Source organism: Temnothorax longispinosus, chromosome 6 (assembly GCF_030848805.1).
Source record: "Temnothorax longispinosus isolate EJ_2023e chromosome 6, Tlon_JGU_v1, whole genome shotgun sequence".
Lineage (NCBI taxonomy): Eukaryota > Metazoa > Arthropoda > Insecta > Hymenoptera > Formicidae > Temnothorax > Temnothorax longispinosus.
Genome location: NC_092363.1, coordinates 15,966,912 through 15,990,069, shown reverse-complemented (window position 1 = coordinate 15,990,069; position 23,158 = coordinate 15,966,912). Strand labels below are relative to the sequence as shown.

The following is a 23,158-nucleotide window of genomic DNA, read 5'->3' as shown; positions in this document are numbered from 1 at the left end:
GACAAATATTAGCGGCCACTTATCAATTAATATTTCGATAGACATATTTATGCGAATTCAGTGGATTATGTGTCTATCTGTTTATTAAAGTGGCGTGAGAGACCACCTCTTTCCGTAATGGCGCGTGTCGGATGCAGCCTTGTATGAATACTCGTATACTCGTATAACCCGTATCAGGATGGATGGAAAAGTGCCTCCGTGTCGCCATCTCTGTACCTAGGTTTGAACGAAAGCGTCATTTCCTGCGTTCTATACCGGGAATGCATCTGGATGCAAAAAAATTTATTTATACCAAATATAAAATTAAATAAAAAATGACATAATGTGCAATTGTATAGATATTATTAAACACGTATCATATTAATTATCGTAAGATGCTATCGTCTAATTGTGCGATGGGGCACACAATGAAAAATCTCTCAACACATGTTTAGCACGTTCAATATACCTACAAATAGATAAAAAAGATACCGGATATATATTTTTACACAATTACGTATATGCCATGACGTTAAATATATGCTATATTTGCCAATATAAAATTTTGCTATTAGTTTCTTTAGTTCATATATATGAGACTCTTGTTTTTATATCCGTTTTTTACGATAGTTCCCTATATACAAGTTTTATTCGTTGAATACATTGCAACATTACGTTCGTGTTCGTAAAGAATTGGATATTTGTTCTAACGAAGAATAACACCCTTTTCCTCTTCTCTCTCTCTCTCTCTCTCTCTCTCTCTCTCTCTCTCTCTCTCTCTCTATCTGCCGAGCTTTTAGTAACTACTTTTAGTTGTTCGAGAAGCCGTCTTCTTCTACCGCGCGTGCACCACCCACTCTACAATTCTCTTGCTCACTCTTCGGGAGTCTGCAACCATCCCCGCTGAAACCGCAAGCCCCCTTTACCCGCCCTTCGCTCTCACACCATGCAGCTACTAACCATTCAGGAAATGTTTATTCTGGCCTTTTACGAAGTGTTCCAAAGGATTTTTGGATTTTGTTCGTCCCCGCAATTTGGAAGTCAATGACTTCTTCTCTCTCGAGGTCCTACGACTTCCTTGATATCGAATTCGTTCGCTCTTCCAGACTATCTCAATTCTTTTTTGTTAGCTGTAAGATTATTTTCGACCCCCCTCGATTATACTATCAATCGATCTGACTGTATCTCAATATCATGATCAAAATTCTCTGAGATTAACCCGATAGCGATAGATGAAGATGAGAAAGATGAGAATTACTTAAATTAGAATTTAAATCATCCATTTCCAGAAACGAAAGAGATCGTAGTTCAATTTTGCGCTTTATATAGAAATTTGTGTTGTGTTTACATATTCCTTTCTCACACGCGTGATTATGAAATTGTAGTTGTGATATGAAGTAGTATACGTATGAATGAGTTAAAAGCCGTCTGGTGTCTTCGAGAATGGGAGTTCTCCGGCGATCTTAGCTCTTACAGGGAGAAGAGAACGCGGATGCCGCCAGTGGGCTGGTCAGGCCACAGCACCGCCCCTTGACTCTCGACTTACTTTTGCCATCTTGCCTCCGATTCTGCGGTTAGCCCCACTTCGACCAGAAACCAGGGAAGCCGGTTGTATCCGACGGTCGCAAATCGGACCCACGGATCGGACATAATACATGATCGGCGTTCATGTCGGAAAATGTCATTTTTGTAAAGCCAAGTTATAATTTCGGAAGTCTCAAGCCGATCTTATAAACAATATTGTAGAAAATTGCGTGCCAGTTATAGCTTTTTAAAATTGTTCTTTCGTTCAATGTTAATCGTGTAAACATCATATATTGTTAGTTTTGAAAGATCTTGAAAAAGATATTATTTTAATACAATTAATAATAATATTATATATGTACATGAGATATAATTGTACATATAACGATAAGCTACGATTATTTCTACGAGGTAGAGATGAGTGGCTGCCGCTTTGATTCGCTGACACGGAATGCTATGTAATGATATTTTTCCTTCCACCCAATGACCAGGAATCGATGTGGGTATGTCGTGTGTATGCGTTTATTCAACGACGTTGTTTCACCAAGCTTTCGATCAATGATGCATTTTCATTACGCGATTCGAGCTATCCGCCGAGTATTATACGCAATAATAGGGATGTTTTTAGCTTCATACGTAAATTATGTATTCAGTTATAGTCCACGCGATGAGCAAATTATTTCTTCCAGACTTTGCATTAATATTATGCACGAAGTTGCATAAATATTATTTGAATATCATAACAAAATATATTTAATACAATAATATATTTTTATTGTGCGCATACCTACATATATGTATCATAATTTCTCGTAGAATTAGCCTATTTTAATCTCTTATTCTAATCACGAGAAATGTATCCCATGTATCAACGCGATCACGATTAACTGTAAAATGTTCAATTAGGGAACAAAACTAGGAAGAATTAATTTTGTTTCAAAGAATTTTTTGCGACTCGAATCATAGGATTAATATCATTAGAAAAATGTTGGGCGCTTTTTAGCGTATCCGATCTATCAACCCGCTTGAATGCTACGACGAAAAGAGAATCAAGGGTAACGAGGGCGCGGAAAATCAGCCGTCCGGCTGTGCCCCGTCATTCGGTCGGTGCAGTGCGGCGTGGAACGCTGCGCGCGGCCATAATAATAATTTTTACAAGCCCGCGTGTAATCAAGGCTGCGCGTTACACATGTTCTGTCCGTGGGCGCCCCCTACTCACGGCACGTACGACCCCCCTCGACGGCAGCGTAGGGGTGGCTACGGCACGTAGTAGGGGTGGCCATTCGCGAGAGGGGGCGAAGAGGAGAAATGGGGAGGGGAACGAGTTAGAGAGTGCCAGTGGGGTATTCGTGGATGGCGAGGAGAGGAGATCGACGTGGAACCGAGACGGAATACATTCAGGGCGGATGCGGCGTGTAGGTGGGAAAGGGGGTTGGCAGGGATGACGCGGAGGGGTTCGGCAAGGGGGTGGTGTAGTATTCACGCGGCACGATCGCTGGTGCTGCTGCTGTTGTTGCTGCTTCTGCTAGCGCCCCGGTCTGCCGTTCTTCGTGTATTGTTGTCCAATCGAGCGTACCGACGAACCGGTTTTCAAGCCGGACCACACGCGCCAATATCGCTCGTACGGTATGGCACGAGCTTTTTTTGGGTGGGCGGTCATTGAACAGCGGGATGTTATTGGTCGATCGCCGTGACACATGCTCGCGTGCATTGGGATCGGAGATCTGGTGACGTTGCTATTTATTGCAACGATTTTATCGACGATTCGCGGTATCCGCACGTGATCGTAGGTTATCGAATTCGCACCGATCAGCAATGGTGCTAGATCCTTAGCTAGTGTATTTATTTTTATTATAGACCGCGGCGAACGCATGAGAGTCTGATTCTTCGAACGTTGTTCTGATACGTGTGGTGCGTTGGATTTTATTTGGTGATCCGTTTGTCATTTTTCTGGTGCTCAAGAGTGAACGATAATTGTAACTTTTCTACGATTGTTACACATACGATTGTCTGATCGAATCTGCAATAATTCTTCGCAATGTCCGCGCAATAATTGTTCGTTTTCGCTACCACGTGTTCGTGCTTGGGTTCGAAGATCAGCGTGGACCAGCAGTGTTATCATCGATTGATTGTGGTCTTCTGTAAAACCCATCAAGCTTTGATGGGGTTGTCACGTGTCGGTGGGACGTTTGTGAGCTCGAGAGTCATCGAGGAACGAAGAGTGTCGTGCTGGAATTGACTAGTCAGGATCTGCGGTGAATGATGGTTCTTTCGATCGATTGCAACTCGTGGCACTGTGCCGAAAGATTGTATTCGATTTACGAGGAGAGAGGAAAGGAATTTTTTATTTCAAAATATAAAAGATTAAGTGAGTATAACGTTGCCTTAGAAGATTTTATTAATTTTTGTGCTTGATAATATTAACGGAAATTTGATGAAAATATTGGAGTTGTTATTATTGCAGCGATTATTAAAGACTACTTTATTTCGTGACATAAGATGTTCTAGTCTCTAGTCAGACGGTCATGTTATAATGTTATATCATTGTATCCCATAATAAATTCTCATTCAGTTAAATTGTTATTAAGTACGGCTATGAGATTGTAAAAATACTTACCATTTGACGTAGGCAAATATTCATATTTAATTTCCTAAACACGTTAGACATTAGTAACTCGAGGCAATTATGTTGATAGCGCGACTCATTAATTAACGTCCCTTAATGAATCGTCATATCGGGTTGTATCCTACAATGACATCATCTAGAAACAGAAATACGTAAAATAATTCATTATCTCTTTTAATATATCAGTAAAATATCCAAGTATTATGGAGCAATTGGATTAATTCAATATTATGAATAAATAAATAAAAGCCATCTAAGATCTTAAATAAAATAGCTATGATATTTGAAATATAAATATTCTCAAAGACGCTTGTATAAAACTATCATTACGTCTACGATATTGAGAACCGCGATTGTCTCGTATCCTTCTGCAAGCTCAGACTTGGCTGTAAAACGGAAGGCAGATTCGCGGATTTGAGCGCGCGGCTAAAGAAACCGTACTCGTGGAATAGCGGAGTACCTGGTTTGCCGTGCCCGGCAGTTGATCGGAGCGTGACGAGCGGTAATTGAATGTAGGTATGGCATTTGCATTGACAAGCTCCAACAGAGATAATTCGAATCTCGTCGAACGCAACGGTCCACACGGGCGTTAGGTCGTTTGTCAATACGACGGCGGCCGTCCAGTTTCCACGTTTCCAGCGGTATCGCTGTTTGTCACCGTCTCGTCGGTGATCGTTCGCCACTGAATACACCCGGTGCATACTTCTGTAGCGTGAGCGCGTTTCGTTTTGTTTCGCGAGCCATGGTGTACTGTTAAACGTCGAACACACAGCAAACCGTCCGAAGAATATTACGGCTGATCGTCATCAGTAAATTATTGTTCGCCTTTCTTTTGCAAGAAAGAAAGAAAAGACAGAAAACATTTTTGAGATAAGATTTTAGTCTGAATTTAACTTTACACCTCTCAGTATACACAGGTTGAATTTAATCAGCTGCGTTATAGACACTTTTATAATAGAATTATATAATAGAAAATAAAAAAATATAAAAATACGTCAAAGAAAAATTGGAGTAATAATCTACTCAGCACTTTTTTAAAAATAAAAATAAAAAAGTAGCATTTTTTCTGAATTTTTATCTGATTAATTTCAATTATTAAGATATTTCAATATGCACAAAAGCACTAAACTGAAGCGAAAAAAATCTTGAATTTGTGTGGATTTTCTATAAGTGGATCCGTACATATCCGTAGAACCTCGAGTGTTTGCCTGCCGGCAGGTTCGCGACCGGTTGGATATCGTCAGGATATATTCGCGCAGGAAATGGGTAGTTCCATTGTTTGCACATTCGTACAAACAGTGCAACTGCGAGGATGCGCTGGGACCTCTGTTTGATTTTCGAAAGTGAAGCTTCATTGTACGAGATACTGTTGTACGAATGTTCCGTTGCATATGAAACAACGATGCGTTTCGAGGAAAAAACGCAGATCTCGATTGAAAGGAATGATCGATCCGGAACGAGCGTGTGCCGATTGTTGAAATCACACAAATGATATTTTCACTTGTACGTTGTTGTTGGATGCCGGAAATTTCGCACGCACGCAAAATCAAACATCGGGTTTGACGTGATTAATTCCGTGGAAACTTTTGCTCGGGGAACCTAATTGGAAGTATCGAGGTGTTGCAACGCAGATCGCGAGTTACGCACGCGAAAGAAGAGAAAAATGTACACGCGCGCATACAAGCCGTAACGGAGAAAACCGATCAAATCAGGGTTCGATAGATCGATCGAAGGCTCCCGGCTCCCCACCGATGTCCAGCACGCGAGCCATACCGCAAAAGGGTCGAGGGGAAAGAGAGCATGCGAGAGAGCGAGAGTGTCGAGAGAAAGAGAGTCGCCGTCGCGAGAGGGAGAGGTCGGGTCCGGTGGGAGATAAAGCGATAAAGAGCGGCGTGCGCGCGAGAGAAAGAGGTTACGCCAGGCGGAATGAGGGACGGAAAGAGAGAGGGCGAGGAAGAGAGCGAGGGAGGGAGGGAGAGAGAGAGAGAGAGAGAGAGAGAGAGAGCCAAATAGGGAAGGAAGGTTGGAAGGAGTGGGGTGGCAGAGGGGTATGAGAGAGGAACCTGGTAAGGGGAAAGGGATGCTGCGTGTGTTGGCATGGACCAGTGCGTCAACGGCTGTTGCCTCACACGAACCGCCGAAATTATAGTTAGTGACCCCCAACGGATACTTCGAATATACTCTCGACTACCGAGAACGCTATACCGAGGTGGAACTGCCACTTTCATACTACACGCGGAAGATGAAGATGATTCGAGGGTGCCGCTAACGAACCGCCAAAGGGATCCCTTTGGGATCACCTAAGGGGGGACCATCCAAGACCATCTTTCGAGCACGGCCGAGCGATTTTGATGAAACGCGTTTCGAGAGATTAGATTATTCTACCGATTATTGATAAATTGTTTCAGTGAAGTGTTTGAAAAGGCTGACGAATATTTGTTCTTATTTCGATAGAATTATATTTGTACATTAAAGTGCGTGATTATGCGAGAGTTTCAGTGTCGAATAACGACGAATGTGATGTCATGTATTTGATCGGTAACTGCAGTCGCTCGGTTAGGCGGATAATCGACTGTTTGAGACGCGAGTAAGTGAAATATTCGGAAAGTTATTTTTCGTTACTTGCGCGATTAATCCAAAAGTGTGTTTTTGGGGGTACCTTTCAGCATCGATACACTGATACATTTTGATTAAGTCAAACGCTTTAATAAAACTGTTAAATAATCAGTTATAATTTTGTTTCAATTAATATTATATCGTGTCTTTAAAAAAAAATTTGTATTTTATTATAATATTTTTAGATAGGATTCTTTTTTATCAAGCTTGTTAGTTTCTTTCTCTGGAATGCTTGAAGAGATAATATCGCAATATAATTTTTTTTCTCTTTAAAAGATTTTTGAAAGTGATTAATAATACGGTGATCGGTATTTTAATTCCTCCGGAAGACGGTAAACAGAATGAGTTTCGTAAGAGATTTGAATGCGAAGTTAAGCGGGAATCTTAGTCGTCGCAACGTCGTTGAGCGTTCTTACAAAAGAATTATAAGAAAATCAACGCAGTCATTATTATTGCTGTTCTTAGCCGTAGAAACATTTTGCATTGTTTTCATACATGCTCCGTCAACTTTCGGTCTTGTCTTTAAAAAAATGTTGAAAACGTAGCAGGCGCTTTTTTCATCGCAGTATTTTGAGTGACATTTAACAATATGAATATCCGTTCATATACTCACGAGTTGAAGTAATTAATTGTCATTTGTATGTCATATAGAATTAATATAGTAAAATTATTTCGAACGTTGTTTTATGAAGCTCTTCATGTGCGACCGAATATAATTATCGATCTTGATTACTAACCAGCATGTTCGCCATATAATAGACTGTGTCCGTAATTGCTTTGATTACAGTTATCTTCATCTTAGCAATTTAATATGAGCTGATTCGTAATTTTGAAATTACGAGACCGTCATTGACAGGAAGCAACGTGGTAAACGTAGCCACGTGCAGTTTGACACGCGGTCGTACGTGCGTAGGGGTTGGGCATTCGTGTGGGGGGGTGCCTACCGGCGGGCGTTCTTTTTCCCCTATTTTTTCCGTCCCCACCACCATGCCAGTCTGCCCCTCCTGGAACCACCTGGATCTGGCGTGTCAGCCCCGGTGACGTGCGCAAAAATTACTGAATGAACGGTGACGTCACGAGCCAGCCGCGTGAAAAGTGTGCGAGTCGTTCCTGTTCGTGTCAACCGTTTTCACCCCCTTTCGTTTCTCTTCGCGCGTTACCTGCCGTTCGATCACTCCATCCGCTTTTCTCGATCGTCCCCGAGTCGTCACGAGGGTCAGAGACAATTTGGTTAAAGCATTTCAGTTTTAAGATAACAGCACGTAAAAGATTTCATTAAATGGGTTAAGGATGGCTAAAGCGTCGCTGATCACCGACGGCCGCGAGGATACTATCGCGCGGCAAGAACTCTCCTTGCTAAATCAGTCTTTCGGTTTCTTGATAATCTAACATTTCGACTATTCTAAAGCATTACATTTCTAGATTAATGTATTAGAAATGTATAAATAATTGTAGAATTAGTAATTTTTTATAATTTTATTTAAAAACCTGCGATAAATGATAGCAGAAACTTTACGTATCGTTACATATAGATTGTTTTGTGTTTTATTTCAGATATTTGCAATACAACTGTGCATTAGAAGATAAAATTTCCGAAGAATAAAATTGCCTTGGTTCGTCCCATCGAAAAGTTTAACTTCTACAAAAGTTGACGTTAAACAGAAATAATAATCTTCATAAGTCTACCACGAAAGATTAACAGAATAAACAATCCGCTGCCAGATTTATACAACAATGCATACTTATATGAAACAACTAGAAAAAAATTATGAATTGAGTATTCACCTCATTGCCAAAATTATAAAGGAGACTTGCTAAAATTAATGACGTCTCGAAAGTAAACTACGCTTCAGAACATTGGAAAAGAGACTGAACTTTTATGCAGAGAAATGTCAGGCCGTTGAGCCTGGTTCAAAAGGTCATGCGTTCTTGAAGAATGCTCGCGAGATTCTCCTGGTTCAGCGACTGAACCGAATGGAAGGATGTTTCATCCGGCGTTCTGACTGCCTATGGATATATTCGGCCGTTGCAACGGCGGCGGCAGCGGAAGCACGGTAGCCGGAAACGGTGCTGGCTCAGTAAGAACGTCCAGCAACGAATCCGCGGGTGGCGGCGGAACCTCGAGCGGTACCAGTGAGAGCGGCAGTAGCGCAAGCGGCAGGATGCAGTTGACAGGAGCCTCGGCTCCTGGCGCGGCTGCCTCGCCGGAGTCAGGCGTCTCTCCGTTGACCGACGCTTACACCAAGATGACCAGCGATATCCTCGCTGAAAGAACCCTGGGTGACTTCGTTAGCGAACATCCCGGCGAACTAGTTAGAACAGGTAATTGAATGACGATAATGCTTTTATAACTAGAGATTATCGAGGATTATAAAGATTGTAGAAACCTTAATACATTATTCTAACCTATAGATAAAATAATGTATTAAGCATAAATAATATTAGCCACGTTGCAGCTAATGAGATCATAAACATTTTGGTTATAGGCTCGCCGCATTTGGTCTGTACCGTTCTGCCCGCACACTGGAGGTCCAATAAAACTCTTCCGGTGGCTTTCAAAGTTGTAGCTCTCGGCGAGGTAGGCGACGGTACCTTAGTGACTGTTCGCGCTGGCAATGACGAGAACTGTTGCGCTGAGCTTAGAAATTCGACAGCTTTGATGAAGAATCAAGTTGCCAAGTTCAACGACTTAAGGTTCGTCGGTAGAAGCGGAAGAGGTGAGTCGTGTGTCTTCTATTATTATTATTATTATTATTAATATTGTTTTGGTTAAAAATTCGGCCACGGGTGAGCATCCGTAGCATTCGAAATAATTTATCGCAACGAAATGAGTGATAAAAGTCCAAGTGTCGGGTGACATTTTCTTGTCCTACTTTCCTCTCCATTCATAAAACTCCAAAGTTTCTTGGTCTTTGCTTGAAGCGTGTCGCCCTTTGCCTTTTATACCGGAAGAAAATGCCGGAGGGGTGAAGCACCGACGGTGGAAACCCCTTCAAAGAATTGGTGTATACCGCGTAGTAAGGGTAGGTCGTGGACGTCTTGAGACAACCCTCGTTTTTCCTTGGCTCTTCGAGGAAAAGTCTTGCATCTCCGCTTAGCTCTGAGGGTTGGTTCCTCGCGTCGAAAAGACCTTGGGGTGGGTAATGGCTTTTATTTGTCCGCATCACCGTGCGACCTTCTCACTTTGCCGCCCAGCCTCGTCGAGGAAAGGGCGAAACGGGAGGGACCGAGCATCGTAGAAGCCGCCGGCGTTGACTAGACGCACAGGGGCGGGTGATATTAATTGAGGTTTCAGTTGAGTTTTAATTAACGTTATTAGAGTCGGTATTTCGTCTAACTGCGTCTTTTGAACTTACACTAAAGTTCCTCGATTGAACGTAACTTAAAGTAGCTGTATGTGCATCCGACCTACTTCTAACAATTTCGACAACCAAAGTTGTTTGGTTTATTAAACAACTTAACGTGCAATTTATTTTATATTATATTAATTTTTTAATATCAATATTAAAATTAGCATTAACATAGAAATATAGGGGGAAAAAACTATAACTTATTTTTCTAAATTATTTTTCTAAAACTATAACTTAGTTTTAACGTGATAATTATTGGAAATATGCTATTATAATAATTATCAGTATGCTATTGTTGTCATATTTTTGATATAGTATTGGTATAGTATAAGGGAAGGCTAATCGCCTGAAAATCAGGAAACTCGCAGATTCTCTAGCTGGGAAGCAGGAAACTCTCTTCCAAGTTCACGGGAACGCGTCAGTCATTTGTCTGGGATTAGCTCTCAATTGTTTTCGCCGAGCACGGAATTAACATAAGCTAGGATGAAGAATGTAAGAGAAGTGTCTCTCTCTCATCAGGATTCCTAACGGTTCCCTGGCTTCTTGAATATTCCCTGAAAACCGATGTGCACCGAACTCTCGGGAATTCTTAATGATCCTCTTGTTTGTCGAGCTTGGAAATATTCTCATGTATGAATTTGTGAGGATTTTGTCCTTTCGAGATTCGCGGAAGAAAATTTCTAGAGATTCTCTTTAGTTACATTTTTTGCCTTATTTATGCATGTAATTAATACATTAATAATTTTATAAAAACTTTTTACATTTAGAATATGTAGAAAGATAGAGATTTTGCAATCGTGATGCGTTTACGCAATCTACGAAAATAAGAATATCGCTGCTGCCTTTGCATTTCGTTATATTGCTATTGCAATAAATTTAAGGAATCATTAAATACAACGCCGGCACCATGCTTTTGTCTTCGCCTAAAACCGCTTTTAGCCCGGACAAGATTGAGCATACTGCCACGATAGTCGAGAGCTTTGCAATATCGATGATAAGCCGTAACCCCCTTCCCGCACGTTCGACCGTAATGCCTGCTCCATCACTGCAAAGTCTACCCTGAAGGTACTGGATTGTTTCCACCCCTTCGGCCCTAAGCCCTTTAACGAGATAGATCATTTGCACGCTTATAGTTCCAACCCATAGCAGGCAAGATATCCTTCGACTTTGCTGCCGCGAATAAACTTCGTCACGGGAACGTCGACAATCTAACCAAGTTGCTCTAATTCTACAACACACTTTCTCTTAAACCTATTAATCATCTTGTGATATGTAACATGAACAAGAAGAAAAAATAATAATTGAAGGCATTAACTGCCTGTAATAAAAATTTCATATGGTTTAATTTATTAATAAACAGAGATACAGATCTATATATATATATATATATATATATATATATATATATATATATATATATATATATATAAATTATTTCATAATAACTCGAAAGAGTGCGCGTGCAATGTTTAAACAAGATATATTTGGGTAATTTATTGACTTTTTGAATGTAAAAATGTATGAGATATATTGAATTGGTGAAACGTATTTATTCGCGAAATGTTGATTTATCGACCACAACACGAGACTCGTTTCACTCCGAAAAGAAAAACGGCATTCACTCGCGGTGACGGCGGCAGTTTCAGACCGTAATCAATTCGTTATCAGACTGCAATTGCGCATTTGCGTTTCGTTCCGGGAAAATTGAAATTAATTAATTGGCCCGACAGTACACCGACAGCGTACAATGCCGAGACATGTGTACGCACGCGTAGTTCCACACATGCTTGCAGAGGACTATATGCTAACGAGCATAATCAGCGAATGGTCGAGGATGAGCTTCTCTATGTTGCGTTTATTCTAAATTTGACGATGAATATTCTTATGCGTGATATTCTACAAATTCTTAACGTGTAATCATATTATTTTATCGTTGCTCGCGTATAAACAATTCTTCGAGATCAAATCTATTTTTATCGATTCCGCGCTGAGTGAAATCAGAATTCGCGGGATCGAAAAAAAATTTTGTAATGTCGGAATTTCGTTCGGATAAGTTAACAAGTCGAGCGTTTAAAATATACCTACGTAAGGATGGCGGGCGTTCAAGCTCGGGCGGTCGCGAACGGCCTTTAATGGCTGTACGGCGACTGGCACCGAGGGTGATACCCGTGTACCTACGCGTACCTACCTAACTGGGACCATCGACTCCGAGACAGCAGAAGTGAAAAGGTTGGTTGGCAGGGTGAGGGCATGGCGAGAATGGCGTGACTCGCAGCCAAAACCAAGGGGAATCCCCGCTAGAAAACGAAAAGCTCGCGTGGCGAACCACCGTGTGGCCACGCTCGACACTCGCCATTATTTCTCCGATGCTCTACCTTCCACCTCCATTCGGTTTTTTCCCCGCCATCGATCATCTTACGTCATAGCACGACGCGGACTTTACCGTCTCTATCGACGTCGCCGCCGCAGCCGCCGCCACCGCGCCGGTGAGTTCAAGTCGACGGTGAACTCTGACCCGATCGATTATCGCATTCGCCACGTACGGAAACGTATCTAATGGATCTGATAGAAAAATACGATAATGGCTGCTTGAAAGGGTAACGCGACCGTTGTAATGCATTAGTGAAAAGGACTCGTTTAGGGGCAAATATAAACAACATAATGTGTTATTCTTCATTTTGTAAACCGGTAGCGGATAAAAGCACGGTACCTTTGTAGCATTATCGTATCTAATTTCAAGAAAATATATTTTGAAGGATACATCTGTCGCACGAAGAGCGGTATGTGGGTTAGTAAGATGATTATTACATCTCTGTCTCATGTAAAGTATATAATATAAAGTAGTATACTGCTGATGTTGTAAATACCCATCCTTGTATCGTGAATAAAATTTATACGACGGAGAAGGAAAAGTGTATTTGACTGGGTATGCACAGCTGTGATGAAAAAGAGGAAGGGTTAAAATTGCGGTAAACCTCTTGCGCGTGCAATTTTTGTTGCGGTGACTTTTCGCATTGGGACGCTCCTCGTAATTCTCGTGTGCTTTATCGCGTGTTTTTGCATGTTGAATCGATAGCGATCGCGCGAGCGAGTTTTCGCGGCAGAGTTTTGGCGCTTAATGCTCGCGGGATGAAATTGCGGTGTACCGTTGCACGCGCGTTTTCACCCGATGGTCCGCCCCGCTTTTTCCACGACATTATTTCACGCTCAACCGAGGCTTTTTAGCATCACGCGACTTCCTCCCTCACCGCCCAATCCTCCCCCACGAACGACCACCCTCTATTCCCTTAACTCGGCCGCGCTGGCTGGCCACTGTCACCGTCGACGACGCCCTCGATACATTACCGACGTATAATTCGGTTACCACGGAGTTTCGCCCGGCTAACCGCGTTTGCGAACTTTCGACGTCGGCTGAATAGGCGCGTCCACGAATCGACGCGTCGCGGGGCAGAAACCGACGCTAAAAACCGGCACCTGACGTACACCTGACGTCGCGTTTGCCTTGTTTTTAGAAGCCAAATTTCCAGCATTTTCATTCCACACCTGCGTCGGCGTCGCGGTGCGTTAAAGTTAAAGTTGCATGCTTTCAGATGTAGAACATCGCAGATCAGTCACGTAACAGGTATATTCTCTGTTTCAGGCAAAAGTTTCACCTTAACGATAACAGTGTCGACGACGCCGCCTCAAGTCGCCACTTATACCAAAGCGATTAAGGTGACAGTAGACGGGCCGCGCGAGCCGCGATCCAAGACCAGTGAGTATCACTGTAAGCATTGCTGTTCTTATACATATTTATTATATTTTATTCTTGCTACTAGTTAATAGGAGTAGCGTCTTATCAAGTATATTGTACAAGCGGGATGTCCTCGTCCATAATTACGTATTTCTCGTAATGATAATCAAGACGTCTCAACGATAACGCGATCGCGCGATTTATAATTTGATGGGGGAATTCGGTGAACGGGTAAAATACACGTGAAAACGAGTTTTACGGGACTCTCGCGACACGATCGTAATGCCTAACGAACGAGCGGCGTGGCACCGGAGGCAGTAAAAGCCGCAAGTTCGAAATGGCTCCAGCGTGCGGCTTCGCTCTGGTCGGCCCGTTACCCCTCCAAGGCTAAGTTTCGTGCAATTGTCATTATTTATAACCGCGGGGCACCGTGTCCCGCCATAACATTGACAAAGCTGCGGGCGTTGCCCGCGGAGGTGTGTATCGCGGCGCTTTCGCCAAAACGCAGAGCGACGCCTACAAACTTCACGGATATCCGGTCGCGAGAACTCCTCCGCGAGAGCTAGTGCCGAGACATACAATTACCGAGAATTCTCCCCGTTATTTCGGTAGGTCGCTGTCGAGCCTGTCTGCAGGGGGTTCCCTCCTTAGGGGTGAAGAGAAAGGGACGTTTCTCATTCTCCATTTGTTACCTACCATGTAACCTACCACGTATAACGCATTGTACGTTTTGTGCTTCCGAGAGTCCCGAGCATGTCAATTTGTGGCGTTGCAAGGCCAAAGATTTCCTTGAAAAGATTTAGTCCAAGGTTGGATATTTGACAAAGAACAAACATTTTGTTATTGGTCTGGCAATTTCAACCTAATAGACGCGTCGGAAAATTTCTGACAGGTAACGCTTGTACTTCGAATCGATTATAAAATCAATTGTATTTTCTTAAGAGACTTTATTTGCGATACAATCCCATTCTTGCTCTGTTACCTCAAATATTAGAGCGCTAATACGCGTAATGTCGTCCCTGAAGACGTACCAAAAATATCCGATAGCTTTAATATATCGAGGCGGTCGCTCTGGGTAGCACGGCATAAGTTTGGTACCTTGGGAAATTGCGACCACATCCGCCGGCTTGGCCGCATCTGCGGACCACCCACGAAACTTCCGTCATAAATCCAAAATATGAAAACGCGAAATTTCGGTGTACCGCTCGGAGACGCGCATCCAAGCAAAACACTACGTAACGTTTCAGAGAAGTAATTTCTCTTGCGATATTAATGCTACTAACTGTGTTCGTTATTTTATCCAGAATTAAAAACGGGATATTTTATTACGAGATACGAATTACGGATTACTATGAAGATCGCTTTTTTAAACACATTGATAGTTTATTTTAATTAAAATTAATTAAAGTCACTCCGGTCTGAGAATATGTTTTGCAGAGCATCACGTTTTTGAAAGCGAACAGCGGATATGAATTTTTAGAGATCGTTAAGATAGCGTAAGGATGTCGGAAATAGATATTCGTCATGTCGGCGCTTTGAATCTTCTATGAAAACAAACCGTTTACTGAATCAGGGACAATTTCAAGGATGGCGGCGCGAGATGAAAGAGATTCGGCTTTCTGGGTGGTCCTCTTCTTTCGAGGCCACGTTCCACGTGTCTCATCTTGTCTTTGAATAGGCTGTAAGGGCTTCTAATTATTATATTTCAGTATGTGACAAGTTTATTTTTATACAATTTATTGAAATGTTTCTTTTTTGTACTTTAATTGGTAATCCTGATGTATTTTTTGTAACGAAAATTATCGCAATTTTATACACATGTATGAGCGGATGTGCATTCAGAGAAATGCTACAAATTGTGCATTCGTGCATTCGACGATCAAACGCGAGAATGAACGAATGAACCTTATCTAAGACAATACCGAGCGAATGCCTCCGAAGGGTTGTAATTAATTAAACAAGCAATTCATTACACATTCTACCCTCGTCTGGTAGCCGAAGGTGGCCGTTGCCGCGGAAAGGCTGCGGGGCCAAGGAAATTGATTGAGGGAGGTTTAGCCTGGGTTTCGATGCTGCTCGCGAGGACTCGCCCATTCGAAACCGGGATTCGAATGGGTTCGCGGGATGCATCTTCGGCGAATGAGAGAGAAACGATTCTCGGCGGCAATGGGAAAGATCGAAAATGGGCTTACTCGTCGCGCTTACCAGCATCAGCACCAGCTCACATCGAGAGAAGCTGATTTCGGGACGCGGGTTGAGCGGGGCGGGAGAGAGGCGGGAATTGGCGACGGGACGAAATGAGGATCTGTCGTTGCCAGCTGCTAACTCTCGAGAAATTCCCTGGCAGTCACGACGCGCAAAGAGGGTGTCCAATGAAATCGATAGCCGCGACTTGCCGAGGACTTACGACGTCGTCCAATTGCCAAACATTTTCCATTTTGCGAAAGAATAAATCTGAAAATACGGTGAAAGATCGTCCGCTGCCATAAACCAGAATGAGCATAATCTGTAACTGATCGAGATACTTGAAAGATCGTGTAAAAATACGTGCTCGTGTATCTATAGAGTAATATCGGGATAGTTACGTGAAAGATTGACCACTGATTATTTGTTACTTCGTTTAAACGGGAAAGCATCGGGGGGAGGGGGGGGGAGATTTAGAAGAGCGAACGATCGCACGTATGTCTATTCGGAGGGTCGCACGAGTGCTCGACGCCTAATGAAATACTGCGAAGAACGGCGCGGCGGTGCGCCGAATTCAAAGGGTTAGGGTGGCGTGATAAATGCGTGGGTCGAGCGGCATAATTTATTAAATCTATCAAGCCGCCAACGTAGGAAACTGCCGGTATCTCAAAACAAATCCTCGTTCAAAGTTGCCGCTTTCCGATCGCGTTCCGGTCGCATGGCGGGTGCCCATTTCTCATCCCGTAAAGGTAACGTTGAAAATCGATTTTATAGGTATATAAACTTATGACGCAACAAATTATTTACTTCTTAAAAGGAAATAAAAAGGTGCCTTACCTAAGAAATTCGGCACGAGCCATAGAATTTTCTGCCGAGTTTCTCCTTCGCTCGGGTCCTGCAGCGTGCACGAATCGCCGGTCGTTTAACAGGATCTCGTTAGTCTCGGTACCCGTCGGTATTCCGCCGTCGCGCCCCCATTGTGTCCCCGGATCGAGCGTACCCTATTCAGCAAACCGGCGGGAATTTCGGGTTGCCGAGTTAGAATTAGGGCTTCGATTGGATTATCAGGACGGCGGGAGTCCGCCACCTCCCTTCCGCCCAGCGACCCTTCGCGCTTCGTGTCGGTCTCTCTGGCCTCCGGTGCCTTCCACGTTGAATCGTTGCCTTTAGGGGAAGAGAACGAACCTGTATGGTATGGCACACGGCTGTCCTGTGCGGCGACCTCTAGCCAGGGACAGCCGGATAGGACGTCCGCCTGTTGGGACGTCTTTAATTGGGTTGGCGACACCGTCGCGTTGCAGGGAAATAAAATGTATCGATGCCTCTCTCGTGTCTCCCTCGTTCGTTTCCCGGCTTCCGAAGGGACGGCCTTGGCGTTTACCCGTATCGTTCCGTTTGTCGTTTTGGTTAATGAAAGATGCGCCTTGCACCAATTGTCGGACTAGATAACGTACGAATTTATTTTCACGTGTTTATCAGAAAAATTCAAAAATTATGCCATTTTTAAATTTTGCAAGAATTATTCCTATTACATTCGTATGTGTACATAAAGTGTTGAGTTGGTGCTGAAACGTTCGCTTTCGAATCGAATGTAATAAAAAGAAAATTATACATAGATAAAAAAAATACGATTGACACATGTATCGGAGGTCCAGTGGACAGGCGCACGGTTGATCGCAGTGCTGTCTCTTTTAGGGCAGCAACAACAGTTTCATGCCTTCGCGTTCGCTTCGCAACGAGGCGGTCCATTCTTCGCCTCGCCCTTAGTGGATCCGCTGCAACCTTTGCCAAACCCGTTGCAACCATTACCAAATCCGCTCCAGCCAAGGGATCCGTTGTCTTCTTTCAGACACGCGATGCCTGGCAATTGTCAGAGTAAGTAATTGACCGCGTTTGCGCATGATCGTAATCTCGTTTTCAATTATACGGCTTAGCTTTAAATTTATCGTCAATTACTTATTCTCTGTGTATGCATGTATCATTCTTTTTGCAATGTAGCCGACTTGTGTATGAGCACTTGTTGTTAGTGTTAAAACTTTCTTAAATGTACTACTTTAGTAGCCTGTATATGTGTAGCAAAAGCATATATAAAAAGTAAGATATGCAAAAAATTGAATAGATACGCAAAGAAGTATCTTTTTAAAATTTTATTTTATAACAATTTTTCGCTTAGTGGCGTTATGAAATTTAGATAATTTTTGTCATCGAGTAGGTGGCTTCTGTCGAGTTTGGGAATATTTTCAGCCAGACTGCTACTGGTCTGAGTACAGAAGCACGGCTTTTGGGTAGGCTCGGCAGCAAGCTTCTCGGCTTCAGAGGCGGAAACCGCAAGCCTGTTCAAAGCTAGATTAAATATTATATTAAAGGGGTTGCCACGGAAGCGCGCGTCCCAGTCGGTTGGCTCCCTGTTTTGGGGGCGCAGCCTCACCTTCTCTCCGCGTTTATAACGTAGATTCGCGAGTTTGCGTGTAAAATGCATTGGCAAAGTAATGTCGAGAGAATGTTGCTCTTTGATTTTGATTATTTAAAAAAAGAAGCTGTTGCTCGTTGATTAAAATTATGCAGTTGGTCAAATCTAGCCGCCGAACGTGCGAACGATATATATATGTATAATGTAATCTATACGATACTATAATAATCCGTAATATACATATATAATCTATACGATAAAATTTTTAATACTTCTCTCGGGCGCGTATATCGATAAACGGTTCTGGGTTCCGGTAGTGCGCAAGAAGAGACGAGAAAAAAAAGCTTAAACAATAATTCGAGATCAGCCGTTTTAATGAGTTACCTCAGACATGAGGGCCGACTGCTCCGTTACTAGCAAATTTCCCGATAAAATACGAAGCACGCCGAATATTTCCTTTATTAACTTTTTTCCCTCATCGGGCATCTGGTCGTCCGATATAATATGCGTACGTGGCCATATTATTCTCACGCTATAACGCTTGGCGGATTCGATTTCGAGAGACACTTGCGTACACGGTATTACTTCTCTGTAATAAAATTGCCAAAACTTAGATTGTGATACATTGTGTTGCGATATAATTGTCTTTTTTTCGACATAATTAATATATAACTAAAGTACAAGTTTTGTTTAAAAAATATGACAACGCAACTTGATAAACTTTTCTATAAATGACGAATTGGGGTTGAAGCGTGGATTCAGTCAGGTATTTAAATCCCGCATCGAATCTCCGAATACTTTGGACAGACTCGTGCGCAACTTTCGGTGATTTTCCATAAAAAGGGAAGCTCCTTTTCGGACCGCAAGGAATCCGGTAATGCCGAAGGATGTGAAAGCACCGGGCGGATAGCAGTATTTAGGGTTAGCTCTCGTGACGACGGTCCGGTGGCGCTCGCCGAGGCGGGCTCGGTTATTTGAGTTGGCCCCAGCTACGTGGGGGATGACCAACCCTTTGATCTCGATGTACTCTTCCGTTCCCCTCACTTTCCGCCGTGTCCGCCCGTGTCCCTCTCGCGAACGTTTGTGCTAGTCCTTTCTGCATTCAACCCCCGTGACTCATTGGAAAATCTATCGGGGATGCTGCCTATACCCCGCAAAAATACATCCGCCAAGGGGCGCACAGAACCGCCGCTGCCGCCGCCGTCGCCGTCGCCGTCGCCGATGCATCTCGCCAAGTGATTCGAATTGGCATATAATCCGGCGAAAATTTGCCTTTGCCGTGCCTTTTCAGCCTTCTGTGTTGTTTTATTTGATTGTTGCAATTATTATTTATCTTTTCCACCGATGTGACCGCCGAAACCATCCGGCATTGCTATCGATGTTTTTATATTAGCACGCTTTTCTTATACGTGTTTGTTTGCGCTGCTTGTCTCGTCGTCTATTGATTTTTTGCAGTGGACATCTCGACCACGTTAACGCTTCCGCAATTTAATTTTTACCAAGACTTTCGTCGCTTTCTCTTTGTGTGATTATCGATTCTTCGCATTTCATATTTTTGGCGAGACGTACAATCGATGGTTTCTCTAGATATGTCCCAGTTTGGCCTGACAGCGAGCAACTCTTGGGGATACGGTAGCACGGCCGGCTATGCCGGTTACCTTCCGGGTCCCCTTTCGTCGTGCGCTGCACAGGCCTCGTTTCCACCTCCGCCACCACCCCCTCCGCCACCACCGCCGTCGTCCACGTTGGCGTCTTTCGCCGGCACGGCTTCCATGACTACGCCGACAGCACCGGACTCGACGGCGGGTTCGACTGTCACATCCGGCACCGGTAATACCGGCACCACGCCGCAGCAGGATGCTTTTTCCGCGGTCTCCTCTCGTAAGTTTACCTCGTTCTACGTCGAATTTTGCCATGATTTTGACGTATGAACAACCATGAGGTATCGCTTAACTGTCTGTTCACTATGTAGTTTGTTCACTACGTGTTTTGTTTATTTGAACTTTGACTGTCCAAAGGTGTGATAATTTTATGATTGAAATCAAGTTTAAGAGTGATTTAAGAGCAACGAGATTATACAGACTGAAATATAATTTGTCAAATTTTTTACTTGTGTGAAAACCAATTGAGAAATAAATCGGAAGTACCGATAAATGAGTGATGGGCTATGCCTCACGGTTGAAAATCTAATCATTCGGAAGATGAGTAGAATCTTAGTTCTCAAAAAGTTAGATCGGTCGTCCTGTTTGTCTTTGGCAAACTGAAATAGCGTAGCTTCTCCTTCCTCGAATGTCACAGTCGTACCGGACACCACGACACCGGGTCAGTCCGATCCGTTGGATCCGCTGAGCAGCCTCATGTCCGGTAGCTCTTCCACCCAGAGATATCAGGACTACGTGTCACCCAGATCATTGTCCACTGACTCTAGCACAACCGAGAGTCCGGTTCACGAGGAGCAGGGCTTTGGACAGAATTACGGCAACTACTTTCCAACGCCCGGTGTGCTTCCCAGCATTCTCTACTCGCAGCTCTATGGGAATCAGTTCCAGAATCCCGAGAGCGCCGAACAGAGAGCCGTCGCGGATAGTTGCAGCGTGAGGCAAGAGGAAGTCAGACCGGATAACAACGTGTGGAGACCGTACTGAGAGGCAGAAGCGAGCGATTTCTTATCGAACAATTCGACTATCGAGAAATTGGGGAATTCCTGGAAGGCAAGAGGGAAGTAACGCTTAACGGATTGCTCTTGAGGCTATCAACTATTGTGACGAGATCGATAATTATAATGTGTGACGTGGTGATTCTCTCTTTGAGAACTATCCAAGTGTCGAGGACGAGTCTCGATGGCGAATTAGCACTAGTGGGCATTAAAACTTGATCCGGAAAGAACTCGGGGCGAGAGTTCGTTCACCGAGGGACATTTTTTCGGGAAGCTTCGAGACATAATAATTGTTTTATCGGTTGTGTCTCACGCCAATGAATCTTATAATTAGAGGTGCAAATGAACGAAGGGAGATTTGTAATTAAGTGAGAACGAATTGCGTACGAAAGAGCGAGCACGGATGTGATGTGTGATGACGACTACAATAATGATATCCACAGGATGTATATACGTGTACATAAAGCTAGAACATTGTCGTTTCATCGAATTATTATTCGCCGTTTTGAGCGATGCGATTTAGTTTCATCGATTACGTTTTCATAGTATATAATTGCGAACGATTGCTGCGGGATCGTGCAATATCGTCGAAACTGGCGTCGGCGATTAGCTTCTTTCTTTTTGTAAATACATATATCTTCCACGTTACGCGTTCAGTTTCCCTTCGACCCGCGTTTTCCTCAAAATCCATCTTTTTGGACTGAAGAAATCCGGCTCCACGCTTTCGGCGAGATATTTGCAGCGACCCTGACTTATCTTGAGAAATCGACTGATTCGCGAAAGGCTATCACGTGCGGTCACGTTCGGGTCAAGCCAACGATAAAATCGAATGGGATTTAATTCGCGTGAAGTGAAAAAGTTCCCTGTCGCATGAAAATGTCGCCGCGGAGAGCGCGCGAGCGGCAAAATGTTCGCAAGTATTCAACGAACGTGCCGGCATCGAAGATCTTACATCGAAATTTCTGCCAAAGAAACGAAAGCTCTCGAGGAACAACTCGCGAAATAGTTTTGCGAGAAGCACCGCGCCGCGCCGACAAGAAGCTTATCCGTTTTTGTAAACCGGCGACGGGCACTCTGCGTTTCCGAAAATGATTTCCGATATACATATCTACCAACCTATTGTTATCGTAGTTTTTGACCGAGTCGAAGTAAAAGTGTATTTCAAAATATAATTCACACATGACTTTTCTCTTTAATCTCCTGCGCTGTTTCCAACCGTCCTCGATTTATTATTCTAGAATTTTCACATTCCTGTTCAATTTAGAAGATGTCTTTTTTATTACATCAAAATTTTATATACGTTTTTAAAACTTGTTCTTTTTCTGGCGTAATATTTACATTTTAATTTTTTTTTCTTTTTTGTGTTTTATTTTTTGGACGGTATCCTTCCTCTTGAAGTCGTCTTCGCTCAGATTATCATCATCATCTCGGAGGACTAGTGGCAGATCTACATAACAGGTAGATAGGGAAACGAATCTCTACAGGGGTCTCGGTAACGCCAAGGGTTCTAAAGGATTCTCACTGACGGAAGTGCGTATATGCAAATTTGCAAAAGATTTAATTAAACCTGGTCTCGGGAGGGGAATTTGTGTCTGCCTCGTAGCTTTAGCCAAGTCATATGTTCGTATATGATGAAGGCGTGTTTCATATTTAGTACACCAAGTTAAGTTTATTACCGTGAATGTGGTACATTTCGGTAATACAGCGACATACATATTTTTTAAGGAGTGGAACTTCATCCTTTTTCGAATATCAATATTATCAATTTTAACTATGTATTGTTATAACATTACTAATGCAGATATGCTGATAATAATAATTACATATAATATTCTTGGAAGAAGAATGGAGTAATCGCTATTCGTCGCAAATCATAATTTTCGTAGAGCAATTTTTATCTTGTCCAAACTCTTAATAATTAATACCAAACAACACTCGACATTAATTATATCTGAATATCGCAAACAAAAAGTTGACTTGAAATTGGTCAAAGGATACACTCTGGCGAAGTTTGATGCGGATTATGAAGCGGTCTGCATAAAGCAACGTACTTTTCTCATTCGATAACCGAGCTACCGCG

The 23,158-nt window shown here is 43.0% G+C and overlaps 1 protein-coding gene across 7 annotated transcripts in view; it reads left to right on the top strand.

The window, feature by feature from the left end:
* Nucleotides 1-22,250, top strand: part of LOC139814497 (uncharacterized) — a 74,604-nt gene extending 52,354 nt beyond the window's left edge. Inside the window, exons 1-7 of one of the 7 annotated variants that reach the window (XM_071780786.1) lie at nucleotides 2,998-3,129; nucleotides 8,300-9,067; nucleotides 9,232-9,462; nucleotides 13,736-13,861; nucleotides 17,693-17,887; nucleotides 20,010-20,303; nucleotides 20,721-22,250. In XM_071780786.1, coding sequence (XP_071636887.1) covers nucleotides 8,755-9,067; nucleotides 9,232-9,462; nucleotides 13,736-13,861; nucleotides 17,693-17,887; nucleotides 20,010-20,303; nucleotides 20,721-21,067 — 1,506 coding nt within the window. In that variant the 5' untranslated portion in view covers nucleotides 2,998-3,129; nucleotides 8,300-8,754 and the 3' untranslated portion in view covers nucleotides 21,068-22,250. The other 6 variants (XM_071780785.1, XM_071780783.1, XM_071780789.1 and 3 more) reach the window with 6 other exon arrangements.
* Nucleotides 22,251-23,158: the final 908 nt, after the last annotated feature.